The 14,942-nt window shown below is 35.8% G+C and overlaps 1 protein-coding gene across 11 annotated transcripts in view; it reads left to right on the top strand.

Moving 5' to 3' along the window:
• The window catches only part of PTPRK (protein tyrosine phosphatase receptor type K), a 413,276-nt gene that overhangs the window by 368,707 nt on the left and 29,627 nt on the right, over positions 1 to 14,942 (top strand). For 2 of the 11 annotated variants that reach the window (XM_084515257.1, XM_084515261.1), the window contains exons 14-18: positions 3,677 to 3,815; positions 5,181 to 5,222; positions 7,374 to 7,403; positions 10,951 to 11,111; positions 13,234 to 13,281. In XM_084515257.1, the coding sequence (XP_084371383.1) occupies positions 3,677 to 3,815; positions 5,181 to 5,222; positions 7,374 to 7,403; positions 10,951 to 11,111; positions 13,234 to 13,281 (420 nt within the window). The remainder of the gene's footprint in view (positions 1 to 3,676; positions 3,816 to 5,180; positions 5,223 to 7,373; positions 7,404 to 10,950; positions 11,112 to 13,233; positions 13,282 to 14,942) is intronic. The other 9 variants (XM_084515266.1, XM_084515264.1, XM_084515258.1 and 6 more) reach the window with 7 other exon arrangements.

Genomic DNA, 14,942 nt, shown 5'->3' with positions numbered 1-14,942 from the left:
AGACATGATCCTATAGTGGGGGTTTAACACAGGCACAGATTTCTGTGGTTTTGTCCTTTGCATCTATTTGTGTAATAAGCTTACACAAGCCTTTGCTGTATCATAATATGCTCTGGTCTGGAACATGGTACTCTTTCTCTGGCAATGCTTTATTTTATAAGTCATAGATTATCAAAATGTGCATGTTTGCCACAATTACAGGACACCAGCACCACATAATTAACACAATTATGTATACAGATATATTTTTTAATTTCCTGTGTAAATTTTTTTCTTCCTACATTATATCTGATTGTTGGTACAGATGCTTTCTAAGACCAGAAGTAGTCAAAGGCATAAATCAATAAAATAACTATAAAAATTAAAACAAAAATAATACAAAATATTCAGATTTGTACATTTCTTTAACTAATTCTATGTTACATTCAATAGCTCCTTCAAAATAATAAAAAAGTGCATACAATGCACATGCATATGAATAATCAATTGCAGTGTGATTTATAACAGTAATTGGTTTCATATAATCCCCAAATGTAACATTTAGTTTGGAGAATGTATATATTATCTGTTGCTTGAAACATGCATATAATAATTCTGGGTTCAAGTTGAAAGTCATTTTACTGTTGATACTGGGGAGGGGGGTAGCATTTCCACCACATATTTTAATATTTTGGATATATGTTACTCAACCATTGGTATATACTTTCTTAGTCTATAACTGTTCAGTGTAATTTTTCTCTTGTAATTTAGGACTCTGTGGTATGTTTCCAGTGGGCAGCAGCTTTATCTCCTAAACAGCATTACAGCTCTCAGAATGAGTTACTGTCTCTTATTTCAAACCCCATAATGTGAAGAAACCAGAATAAGTGGACAAGCAATTGATATTCTCCTGGTTCTCTGCTGTTGTTCTAAAAAAGTGGACAGAAAGCTGCATTTTGAACAGTTACTGAACATCCATACTCAACTATTTATTACGGAATATATAACAAAACACCCCTGCCAAAGCTAGGAGAATAAGTAAACTCCCTCAGTTATCTTTCCTTCGGAGTTTCTCAGAAGTATAGAGTTCTTATTCTAAGGTAACTTTGTCAATGAAATAACATTGCGTGTAGTGAAGAAATATTTTAAAACATGACTCTAATCTATTCTGCAGGTTACTGTAATGAGCAACAGAGGTTGTATCTTTCTACAGAGAAGTCTGAGACAGCTGCCTTAACTCCTTCCCCTCTACTCATCTCTTGCTAATACTCCTGTGAAAATACCACCATCCTCATCATGGGTCAAAGCTTCTGCTTTGGATGCATTCTTGAGTCTTCAGCTTTCAAAGTGCATGTTCAAGTCACATCCAGTTCTTGTAATTCATATTTTGCAATGTCTCAGAGACTGGACCTTAAATCTCCATACATCCATTCACACAACTAAGTCTCTTGTACAGGCCTTTGTTATTTTGCAGCTTGAGTAGTTCTTACCTTTGCATGGTCACAGCTACATGGCCGCACTCACGGTACTCGAGGTGGTTCCACACCCCACAGCTCCCATTGTGCTCCAGCATGATCCCTCTCCTCCATTCCCACATCCTTGCTGCTTCTCAGTATCCCGTACAATAAACATGAGTTTTTTCCCATTCACACATAAAGCCATTTATAGTTTAACTTCCATTGGCCTTTCAGCTCTTCTACTTCTCAAATGTTCGTTCACGTTTGTCATATTCAACCCAGTAGGTTGCCAGTTGATTGATTTTGAGTGTTGAGAATCTTGAACACCTTATTCTTTCAATTCCACCTCAAAAGTCATCCCCATCATTTCCTGTTAGACAGCATCATATGGTTCGCTGGCATTACTTCTAGCTTGTCTGAGAGTATTTTATGTGTATGCAGCTACACATACACACACCATTTGCCTGATCCAGACTCTTGCCCCCAGACATGTGAACAACACACATAAAACAAACAGAATGTTCAATATCAAGTCCAACGAGGGTACAGACAGACATGTATTTACACAGAGTATTTCTCGGTGGATAGAGTTCAAGCTGTAGGGGACAGAGATGATGATGGTGATGAAGTCTTATGATGCTGATTAAGCTTTATGATTAAAACACTGCCAGATTTCTCACTGTCTGCCCAGCTCTTTCAGAGGTGTCTGCAATACAGCACATTCCTACCTCTGAGAATAAGGTGTTAGTAAGTGGTTAAGATACTGCTGTGGTGGAGGTTATGGAAGCAAGTAATAGAGAAATATTTTTAAATACAGCCTGATCCTTCCCTCAAAAGGTATTAGTCTTTCAGCACAGGAAGCCCAAATAGAAATGTTGTGAGTAATATGGTTAAAATCAGAAAGCATTAGGCTGTAATTATCACTGCTCTTGACTCCAGTGGTTTTCTGAGAGGAGCTCTGAGGAAGTTTTTGAGGGAATGATAGTCTTTCTCTGGTGTGGTTTTACCTAGTTTATCATTCTTTTTCATTTTGTTGGTCTCCTGAGAAGCATTTTGGTTTCAGTGTAAAGGACACTTGGTATGTAACAACATAGGCACAGTGACACCACTGACTTGTATATACTTCACATGTGGCTGCTGTGAGAGGGGAGAGGTTGAGTGGCATCTGCTGTGCACCTGTTAGAGAGGGAGGGGAAACTGGCCAGAGAGAGCGAGAGAAGGTACCCATACCTGGGAGCAGGGGAAAGGCAAAGCATTGAGCCACAGAGTTGGAAAGTGAGGAGGAACCAGAAAACTGAAGAACTGTTAGCTGTTTTACAAGTAAACACCTCATGGGATTTTACCCCTGGCTGAAACTTATTAATAATTTTTGATATTTCCACCAGGCTGAAAAATCCCATGTTCCTGATCCTTTGTATGCTAGACTGTGATGTAGCAAGGTGCAGACTGAATGGCTGTGCATTTTGAAACATTCTGTTTTCCTCTCTGCTGTAACCTGTGGCCTCAGCCCAGTCAGCTGTGTTACAGAGTGGTTTCATCTCTGTATAGAACAGTGATTTTTTTTCAGGGCTCATACACAGAAATAAAACTACTGCTGACTAGGCTTACAGTTGTGGATGGCCTTATGTGGAGAATCAAAATTTCAAGTCATACTTACAGTAAAACTGATTTACGTTATAGGATGCAGGTCTCAGAACAGATGCTGCTAGGTGAATTAGTCAACAAAGGTGAACTGGAGCTGGATGTGAGAGAGGACTAGAGTTTTGGGTGCCGGCTGCATCTTTGTTAAGAAAGCTTGATTTACTGTTTTTGAGTTACATAATCTTGCTCTTCTGTGATAATATTCTACATTTAGTATCTGAAAAAGTAACAGTGAAGGTAGAAATGGTGATTCAATTGATAGATTGTCTCTGTAAAAAACATACCTCTGGTTTGTAATAAATACAGTAGTGTGTTTGAAAATCCAGATGCATGTAACACTTCTGTACACATGAGATTACATATACGCACCTTTATACACACATACTTGGTGTTGCAGATGTATATGTCGTATAGATTGAAATGGATAGCGTATCTATATACATATATGAATATATAGCCATCTTTTGGCCACGCAATGCATGTATCCATATTTTGGCTACTATATTAACATACACAAATAGTGGAGATTATCATCAATGTTAATTTTCATGTCTCTAGTACTTACAAAATTTACACAACTTTTGTTTTGATTCATTTAGCAGCAGCAACAGAAGAACCTGAGGTGATTCCGGATCCAGCAAAACAGACAGATAGAGTGGTGAAAATAGCAGGAATAAGTGCTGGAATTCTGGTATTCATCCTGCTTCTCCTTGTTGTCATACTAATCGTCAAAAAAAGGTAAGAAAACGATCTGTGAAGATCCCACTTTTTTGTCCTCTACATCAAACAACAATAACTAAATGGATTTTTTTTTACAGGTCTTTAAAAAAAATCAATAAATAAAGTTTCAGGAGCAGTAATTCACATCAGCTTTTGGATGAGTTCATTGAATTTCCTGCTTTTCCTGCCTTCCTTCCTTCTTTTTTCTTTTTCTTTTTTCTTTTTCTTTTTTCTTTTTCTTTTTTCTTTTTCTTTTTTCCTTTTCCTTTTCCTTTTCCTTTTCTTTTTCTTTTTCTTTTTCTTTTCCTTTTCCTTTTCCTTTTCCTTTTCCTTTTCCTTTTCCTTTTCCTTTTCCTTTTCCTTTTCCTTTTCCTTTTCCTTTTCTCTGTGATTCTTATGATGGATTTAAAGAGAGAATTATTTTATATTTGCGGTCCAATAACTATATTTTTTCTCATACTTACTCATTTCCAAGTGGTTATAAGTTGCAGTTGGAGGAATGTATAAAACATTAGAATGAGTGGAATTGAAATTAATGGATCCTATTTTTTTTTGAGGCAAAATAAGAGTAACTTACTGCACTTTTTATGTTGTAATCACCTAATGAATTTGGTTTTCTATATGCAGCTCTAATGAGTTGTTTGTATCCATATATTATCCAACTTGCAAAATAATGTAATTTTATACAACTCTGTTTATGCTCTTGTAGACCTAGTTTTTTTCTTAAAAGTCATACCACATCACTGTAAAATTATCTAGTGAGTCCTTAGCGCATGAAATTGTTTAAAAGTGTATTTATCTGAATGAATTTTAATTTTTTACTGCTTCCTTAGAAAATAAGCAATAGCGCCATCTTTGGGAACTGTAAAATGAGAACTCAGCAAAAAACTGCTGCGTGTAAATTGTGTTTCAGCACAAAGCGCTGCTGCGTGTAAACTGTGATAAAGCCTTGCTTGTGCAGTTTTTAAGAGTGTTGACTTCCCAGTAGTTGTAACTCTTAACCTGGCATAAAAGTTCATAACATGTCTCTATGAATCTGTAGCCATAGCACCGTAGCTCCTGATACAGGTTTTTTTTCTCTCTCTGCACGCTTTCCCTGGCCCGTCCTGGCCCTTCACAGTGCACGAACTGTTTTGCTCTTGCGTAGAATGAGACCTTTGTCTTCCAGGGGGTTGTGCACTGCCTTCCCTTTCCCTCTGCAGAATTCTTAATGAAGGGTATATTTGTGATTGTTGCAAATGTTCCTCTGAAAATACAGCTTTCTGTTCTTTTTAAAAAGTAAGAAAACATTAAAATTGTGCCTAAGATCATTCTATATGTTATAATTACTGGTTTCCATTAGATTTTTTTTAATTTATTGCCTCTTTACGATTATCCCTGGAGGTATATAACTTGGAGAAGAAACGTCTGCATTAGAAACATTAGGTATGCTTACAGTGTTCTGTGTTAGTTAGCTACATATGTGATTTTTTCCCAAAATCACTTTTACTTTTCTCTGTTGTTTACCTCTGTGGTTGAGAATTAACACATATGCAAAAGATCCAACCCATCATGTGCAAAAAAAAAAAAAAAAAAAGACATGCAGTCAGGCAGTTTTCTTTATTTACACAACTTTTGAGGAACAAAACCAACAAGTTGTTTTTCAGCTTTCAGGAAGCAATCTCAATTTTATATGATTATTGCGAGATACGTGCTGGGGAGTGCCATCTTCTTGCTGTGTGTTGCAGTGCTCCCCTCATGTTTAATAGACGACTGTGTGTGTGAGAGAGAGAGAGAGAGAGAAAGAGAGAGAGAATGTCTTCTGATGTGTATTGTCAGTCACTTCCAGGTGGGTTTGGCTAGTTCTGCAAGTAACAAAACAAATAGGCACAAACTCCATTTGTTTGATTTGATTGTACTGTCCTTTTTAGCTCGTGCATTCTGAGTCATTTGAGACTCGTACTTTAGTTGTCTGATGAAAGTGAGTTAATTATGCCAGTGAAATGATACCTTAAAATTTTCCCTTTCTCCCTTCCCTTCTCTGACCCTGTGAAGGCAGGACCCTCTTAGGGAATGATACTTGATCATCATTCTAAAGTACATAACATTTCTAAGCTCCTCTACTATTCTGTATTCAAAATAGGTGTGAAATTAACCCATTTAATGAATCTTTAATGTTTGGTAATTTTTCATCATGGTAGTTTAATTGGTTGTCTGTTGTGTATTTTGTAGGTGGGTCCTCCCCTCCCACGGGAAAGTGGGCCAATTTTTTTTAATCTCAGCTTTAGTCAGGGTCTCTTGTGACAAGCACAGACTGTACACCTGAGGTAACTTAGTCCATTTAGTGAACCAGGGCTATTCGTATAAGCAAGCCAGGAGCAGTCATCCCAACACTGACACATTCACACATACATAAACACACCTCAGTTAGCGTGGTGGGACTGAAAACTGATCAGTTTTAATCATCTGCTGTAGTGCACATGTTCACTGATCCATTATGTAGTATCCCTTTTGATGCCTGAATTGACCACAAAGTTATTACACAGAAACATCAATAAAACAATGGTTTCTGCATCTTCTTTGCTTTCTAAAGCCTCACGCACTACCATAGATACCTAAATCTGATTAAATGCAGCATTATTTTTTATTTTAAAATGGAGTACTAAGCAGTTTTTTTCATGTGCTTGAGATGTTTTAGGCTTCTCCTCATCATTTTGTATGAATTGGTTTGAAGTTTTACTGAATTAAGTGCTTAACAGCTCTTGTGGAGTTTTACTGGAGTAATCAAACCAACTAAGAAAAGGGATACTGCATCTTTAACAAGCAATGCCATTTTGTTTTGTTTTGTTTTGTTTTTAGTCATTGTTGAACTATTTCCAAATGTATTTCATTTCCTTCCATTTGTTACCTTCCATATTTTTAATGCTTAGCATGAATACATCAGCATTTCCAATTATAAGAGTTTAAAATATAAAGTGTATGTTTGTATTCAGGGAATGTGTGGTATATGTCAGTACACACATACCTGTTGTAAATGTCATCCTCTAAAATGTGTGTACTCATATAGCTACATATAACATGTATACAAACATATATGTATACACCTGTGTACCAAAAAAGATGTTGAAATGAATTACATGAAATTTCTGATTAGCTGTATTTATTAATGCAATCTTTATTTTTTGTAACTGAAAAGTAAAAAGCATATTTTCTGCACAAGATCTGTACACAGCTGTTCACTTGTCATGACATTTAGGTGGTGATCATTATATTATGCTGAACTGCATGTTGAAAGTACACAATCCATTTAATTTTCAATTTTTTTGGCAATAAATGAAATCTCAGCATGTAATTTTCTCAAGTGATCTTTCTAAAAAAACAATCATTTTTATATGCTAATGTATTTTTTTAAAATTGCATGGCAAAGTAAGCCTAGTTTGTGCATGAGCAAGTTGAAATGCTAACCAAAGAAACATGAATTTTTCAATTTTTTTTTTTTTTTAAACGCACATTTCTCTGCTTTATTGAATGTGACAGAGTCACGCTTTTCATTCACCATTGCTTCTCTTTTTCCACTGTCTGTGATTTGCTTGCCAGGAGGAGCTACTATTCTTACTCCTACTATCTGTAAGTAGAATACGGGTGACTTACTATTTTACATGTTTTAAAGATGCAGTATCCCTTTAAAAAAAAAAAAAAAAAAAAAAAAAAAAGGAAAAGTCTTTGTAATTTGCCTAAAGTTTTATTGATAATTATCTCTCCTTATTCTCAGGTTTGAAAAACTGCTTATTTCATTGTTTCTCTTATTCTTAGTCTGGTTTGTTTTTATTTTTTTTTTTAAGGGATATTGTATTTCTAACTGTATATTGACACTTTTGCTTTTTGCTAGTTTTTCCCATAACTATCACTTTAGTTTATTGTAATCATAATTTAATTTGCATTATGGTTCACATTGACACATCACACTAAGAAAAAAAAATCTGCTTTCTGATTTCCTAGGTAGAGACCTGTGCTTGTAAATCACAAATTGCTTTCTCAGTGAATCAGGTCAGAAGTGGCTGATGCAGCACTTAGCCTCCACAGATGCCCAGATGCCAGACCTTTACAAACAGGTTGCCGCCCTACCAGTTTCAGATTTGTATTTATTTATTTATTTTTATCAGAAACATATTTTATGAAGAGGTCTGTACCTGTTGATTGGATTGTCAGGTGCTTTGCAGACACATTTTAAAGTGTGGATCTTACTGTATGACGCTGGTTTGCCTAACGTTTTGCTTCACTGAAGTGAAAGTGGTGTTTTTCTATGTGGTGGTGCCCAAGTGAGTTTGTGAGGGCTGCAGCGGTTTGGACTGTGACTGAGCAAAGCAGTTGAACACATTCTTGATTTTAAAGAAATGCATAAAGCCCTTGACTTCAGTGAAGGATCTAAGAGTGCACTCGACTCGTTTGATGAACTGGTGGTGTCTGATAGTGACGCTCTACTACATTTTTAAGCAGATTAAGACTTCTTTAAACAAACTTGAAAATTAAAAAAAACTAAGCTGGCTTAGCTAACTGCCATTCTCCAGTTTATTGTGACAAATTCTAATTTCCTTGTTAAATAACAATTGCTTCAGCCAGAGATAATTAACTGCAGAGTTTCACGCTAGAACGGATGGAGTGCTTCTCCCCTCCAGCTCCCACCACACCACCCACCTGCACAGGGTCAGGCCACGGGGTCCCTCGGCATGGAAGGAGAACCCTTCATGCTTCTGCCAGCCTTGAGTGCTACATAATGATTTGCTTAACTGGTGTCAAGCATCGATTGCATATGCCTTTAGCCGAATAAAGGAAAAAAAAAGTCAAGCCTACAGGGAGTCGGGAGCTGTTAAACAATAAAATTGTCCTCACATTGAGCAGCGGTGCTAGAACACAATGGGCCTTTTTAGAATTTGAAGCAGAGCATAAGAATTAGAAACCTAGCTACTGTAATAAGCTAATAACTTGAAAGCTTAATAGCTGTTGATTTATTTAGCGTAGCTAGCAAGTTTTGTTACAAAGCGATGCTTCAAAGAAGGGCTTAATACAGTCGACAGATGAGATGTAATAGTCTTTTTGTTCCATTCCTGAGGTGGCTTTAGAAAAATACAGTCTTCAGTGTACGGAGGATATCTGAAAGGCTTTGAAACTTAAAAAAAAAAAAAAAAAAAAAAAAAAAAAAGTCTGAACTAGAAATGCCAGTTTTGTGAAAGCTTTGATAGCACTGAGAACCAGTTATAAAGCTCAAGCAGTTTCGCTTCTGGAAGTTTTGGTGATATTCATTTAAAATATTTGTTCAACCAGAGTATTGTTGAAACTAACTTTTCTTAAGTAAATATGAATGTTGGGAGTAAACATTGAAAATAATGCATTTCAGGGGAGACATCCAGCTGTCACTGGTTTGTGTTTTGCTTTTTTTGTTATTGTTGGGTGCTTTTTTGTTTGTTTGCTTTTTACTTTTCACTGAACAACTAAAATATACAGAATTCTCATGTACACTACAAAGATTTGATGAAAAATGATAAGCTTAGAGACCACCTTTGGGATTTTGGTTGCAAAAAAAGAGGAGTTGCAAAAAACAACCATTATACTGTGAAAGGGGAAAGAAAAAAAAAAAAAAAAAAAAAAAACACAAGGAGATGAGTCTGATTAGTGGAAGAACTTTGTTATTTTCAGGTGTGCTTTGTCCATCTGTAGTCTACTTTTTAGCCCCTTATTCTGAACCAAGACTATTGAGAGAGAGTTCTCCAACACTGGGGAAGAAAATACACAAAATATAAAGTGCTTGCTCACCTAGAGAATGATGTAGGTCATTTCTGGTGGATGTTCCCAGGGCTTAACATGTACAGGGGTTGATAATTTCCACTATTGTTCTTTTTGTCTACTAATACTAGAATGCAGCACAGAATCCTAAAAGTTGTCAGAGAATACAGCATACGGTCCTTTTATGTACAGAAATGTAAGATCAGTGCTGTGCAAACACTTACCCAGATATCTCACAGTACTTCATGTAGAAAAGACTCATGAAATTAAGCTGTGTTTTAAACATATATTTTTGAGAATATAGTATTTTCAGTGATGATTGTGTCTCTCCCATGTAGTGTCAGATTTATCCTAATAAGCTGGCTATCTGCTACATTACAATTAAAAGCTTCAGATGAAAACTGGAAGAAAATATTGAGATTACAGAACAGTTTAATGTATGTTACAGATTACTGAAGAACCAAGGTTCATTTTAAGCTGCTTTTCATACTTTGTACTACTTGAGGTTGTGCTTTAAGAATATTGTCTGAAAGTGATAATTAAAATATAGTCTGCTTCCATCTGACTTCTGAGGACAGTGAAAGTTACTTCAGTTCTTAATCAAAAGGAAAGATCTGAGAGATATCACTTAAGTGTGCACTTCAAGGGCACTGACTGTTAATTTGGGGGGTTAGTTGTACAAATTGGGTTTTGCTAGCAGCTTTGCTGTGATACTGAGTATAAGGTTGTTAGTATCAAAATGTAAGCTATCCCCAAACAGCATGCAGAATGGTGAGGAGCTTTTTGTTTGTTTTTTAAATAACAAAAGTTCAGTGTCAGGAGCAAAGATAGCATGGTATCATGTCATATCTTTTGTACCAAATGGGAGGAACGACTTCTAACATAAAAGGTAATGTGAATCCATATTGAATAATTATGTTTCTTTTGTTATTTCATGGTTGTGTGTTGTTTGTTTTTATAAACTAACAAAGTAATTCAGAAGGTTAAATGATTTCTTCCTAATAAGGAAACCAAGGGGACTGATTTATCCATTTATAAAATCAAAACACATTTAAATGGAGATGGTTGATAAAACTGCACGCACAGATGCTTCTTATTTTTCATTTCAGTTAAAATGTAATTATATTCTCTAATTTGTTTATATTAGTGTAATTACTCTGCAGGAAAAAGATATTATCAGGGTACAGAAGTTAGAACTTTAATTACAGCATTCATGTGTGTACGGAAAACATACTGTCATAACTCTTTTATAGCAGGGTGCATAGTTTTATCGATTTCGTGCTGGAAAACCAGCCAAACTTTTCAGTCATTTGGATTATAGATAATTATTATCATAGACATCAATGTTCATCAAACATTAAGGTGGTTGGGGTTTTTTCTTTTGGCTGGGCAGCAAACTCGCAAAGAAGCGCAAGGATGCCATGGGAACCACCCGACAGGAAATGACACACATGGTGAATGCAATGGACAGAAGTTATGCTGACCAGAGCACCCTGCATGCAGAGGATCCCCTTTCTATCACATTTATGGATTCTCATAACTTCAGCCCCAGATGTAAGTACAACAGTCAAAGATATTCCAGAGAGTAGGTTTCCATGTAGGAACATGGAAAACAGTTCTATTTTTTTTATGAAAATGATTCTAATCTCCAGGTTTGCTAGAAGGACAGGTATATGCAAGGGTTGAATAAGGATATTCATATGTTATCGGTAGTGGTGTATGGACAATTATTTAAATATTTTTATGTACTTTCAGTATGCATTGTTGTTCCGAGTGAAAAAATGCATTTCATAAATGTCTCAAATTCTGAAATAGTTTTCCTTCATGAGGACATTTAATACCAACATGTTAAATATTACTGCATAACACCATGTCTGTAATGAATAATAATCTGAGGTCCAAATTAATTTCTTTATTTTGGCAGTAAGGATATTATAACAGAAGGAAACATTGACAATTTTCATTGCTGTTTGTGAAGTTTAGGATCAAGCTTGTTAATATACCAGCAGATTTTCTCTATATTTGTATTTCTTTATTGTAGTCTTGTCAGATGTCTGGTTTTGACAAAGTTTGGCAGTTTGGGTTTCTGACTGTTAAGTGTCTGGGTTGTAGCTACCACTGAAAGTCCAGCCTGCCTGCCTTCCAGCATCTGCTCTATGGCTTACACAAAAGGGAGATACTCCACTGACTGTATCTCTAAACAAGTTCCACCACAGAGCTGGCAGTAACATGACCTCACGGCACCATGTACTTCTGGGCTTGGCTTTAAACAGTTCTGAGCAGTCTGAGCTGCTTCTGAACTTTCTATCTTTTGGGCATGGCACCCCTTCTCCCATCTCCCTTCTCCTGTCTCCCGTACTGCTTATGATGCCTCTGCAAAACGCACCCCTTTAGGCTGTTAAATTATTCCCTGATTATTTCAAGTAAAATGGAGTTTGGAAGAGGGTTATGGCTGTTTATTGAAGCTTACCAAACTGCAGAACTGCAGAGTGCTAACATTTAAAGCATCTCATAATCAATTAAAAATGGTAGGTTAGTGAGTTTTTGTGCACAGTTTTAGCTAGAACTGTTTGAAAATTCCCCTAAGTTTGATGTCTTATTGGCACTGAAATTCACGGAGACAGCTTTACAGTTTGATTTGGCCTAAGTTATTGTGGATCCCAGGCAAAGTATCCATCAGGAACCTACATGGCTATCAGTGAGCTGGGGCTGCCAGGCACTTGGGCAGCCTTCTGCATGGATCAGCCTGAAGCCAAGAGCCCACAAGCCCCAGCCACTGCAGCTGTCCTGGTTGGTTGGCAAAAGAGTATGGCGCCACTGTTTTCCAGCTTCCTAGGTATGTGATTTTTGGGGTGTTGGAGGATTCAATTCCCTAGACCATCATCTGTTCTGAGGCAATGAACTATTCAGGTTTCCAGGGTTTCAGCTCTGGGACAAACTATTAGACAGATTGCTTCAGAATTAGAATTCCATTTTGTCACAGAGCTGTTGATATTTTAATTTTTTGTTCCACATTGGAACAAAACCAAATTCTGGATTCTGACATTCCTTTCTGAGACAGCTTATTTGTCTCTGCACAGTTCTAGTTATAACAAATGATAAAATTCTGTGCATTTTATTCAAACATTTACATCTGTGTATCTGTGGTTTTCCTATAATCGTTAAGAGCGGTATCTTTATTATAGCACTATTATTTTTTTTTTTTTTAAAAAAAGCTATTAACTGTAAATATGCATTTTTTTTAAATTACTTGGAAGACTTTAAAGAAATACCATTTTATTTTGAGATGAGATATTCAAGCATTACATGAGTGAATGGGTTTAAAAGGAAAGGACCTGGTTCTATGAATACAAACCTTTATTGTGAAGAAAGAACAATAGTGAAGGAGGAGCCCTTTCAAAAACTAAATTGCATGTAATGCCTTCTTTATTTCATTTCAGTAAGATCTCTTTGCCTTTATCATTACATTTCTGAAGTCCAAAATCACTGCCTTTCATTTCTCTTTTATTCAGGATGGAACTCTGTATTCATTCTGTGTTTTTTTTTTCTGTTGTAACAAAATTAATAGGATTTAGTTATCACTTGGATTTTTTTCTCTTTAAGTATGTTGTTTTTATTCTTAAAAATACACAAATTGAGGGTAATGTATTTCTTCATGAGCTTTGTTTTCCTACAGTGCCCAATGATCCACTTGTGCCGACAGCTGTGTTAGGTGAGGACCGTAGTCCTTCATTATCCATTCCTGCATGAGTTTCCTCTCCTTGCATGGTTGAACATTGAAACAGCGTGTTTAATGTAAAAGATAGCTATGCTGTTGTCACAAAATAACTTTACACTCAGTTTATCAATTTAGAATTAAACTGGCACTGCTTTTAGAATAAAAAATGTTTTATGTTCTCGTTAAGAAGTTATTCGTAGTCAGTGCTAACTGAAGAATAAATAAGTAAATAGATAAATCGAAAATGCTGAAACTTTTCTCCCTAGGACATTGAAATGGAGTTCAGATGAGCTAACATGTGAAACTAGAATTCTCTTAACTTAATAGAGACATTAAAAAAAAAAAAAAAGAAGAAAAAAAAAAAAGATCTGTATTAGTATTACTTGGCACCCAAAGCTTAATTTTCTAACTGTTTAATAAAAAGAAAAATGTAAAAGGGAAAAAGCATCTATAAAATCCAAGAGAAACAACTTCATGCGTTGGTTCTGTACAAATATCCTTGTATTGCTATATTAATTACATGTTTCAATTGACCTTAATTAGTAAGCTTCTCAACTTTGTGATTACTTCAAAAAGAGAAACGGATGTTGGGAGTGGCCAGGCTGTTTATTTCTATGCCAAATCTAACACTGTAAACATTTTTTTTAAGTGTTGAGTTTAAAACCAAAATGCAAAAATAAAAGTGTAATTTGTACCCAGATTTTTAGTATGATAAAGACAGTGTGCAATATTGAGTTTCAGTCAGTTGCTGAGGTTATTTTAGGATAAAAGACAAATATCAGGAAGTGGACATGAATATAAACTGAGGTTGAAAGTTAGATTCCTAGAAGTGAAGTTTAAAGGGATGTGGAAACAATTTAATCCTTCCTCTGTTTTGAGATGGTTTAGTATAATTACAATCTAGACTGTTTCTGGCAATTGATTTTGCTATTTGTTTTAAGAATTTGGGACCAAAACTCTGTTTTCTGATTGAGTACTAGTTAGTATTAACTGAGTATTATTACTAATCACTCCTAGTTTTTCCCACTCCTAATTTTTAATTGTCTAATCTAAATCTTCATTGCTGTTAATTTACCTATTTCCTTTTGAGAGACTCAAAAAATACAGAGAACTGACACACTCCTGTCCTTGTAAAACAGTGTTTTATCTATTAAAAGGGTCATACATTCTCTGTTGTCTCTTCCAGTTGAGTTAGACACAGTTCTTTCACTCTTTATCTTGTAGTTGACGTTTTCTAAAAATTTTTGTCATTCTTTTCCTCTGAACACTTTCCAACCCATAGCCTGAATTTTTAAATTGTGGTGCCCCAAATCAGGTACAGCTCTTAGGAGATGTCTCAGTGCTGAGTAGAGTGGAATAGGTACTCCTACATCCTGCTTAGTGTCCCTGCTGCCTGAACCATGTATTGTCTTGTGCTCATGTAGTTGACTTGTATTGAGTTATCCTCTAAAATCCCAACTATCATTACCCTGTTCACTAGTCAATTTTGTAGCTTTATATCGACTTCCCTTTTCCACACACCACATGTTTCATTTTTTGTTTAATCACCTTGTTGATTCTTGCATGTGTCCCAAATAATCAAGATAACTGTGAAATTTGATCCTGTAATTGCAAACTGCTTGTGCCCTCTGCCCATATACTCAGGGCATTTTCTATCCCATTATGCA

The sequence above is a fragment of the Aythya ferina genome (assembly GCF_964211825.1).
Source record: "Aythya ferina genome assembly, chromosome: 3".
Taxonomy (NCBI): domain Eukaryota; kingdom Metazoa; phylum Chordata; class Aves; order Anseriformes; family Anatidae; genus Aythya; species Aythya ferina.
Note: the sequence above shows the minus strand (reverse complement) of the source record. Positions and strands in the feature narration are given on the sequence as shown.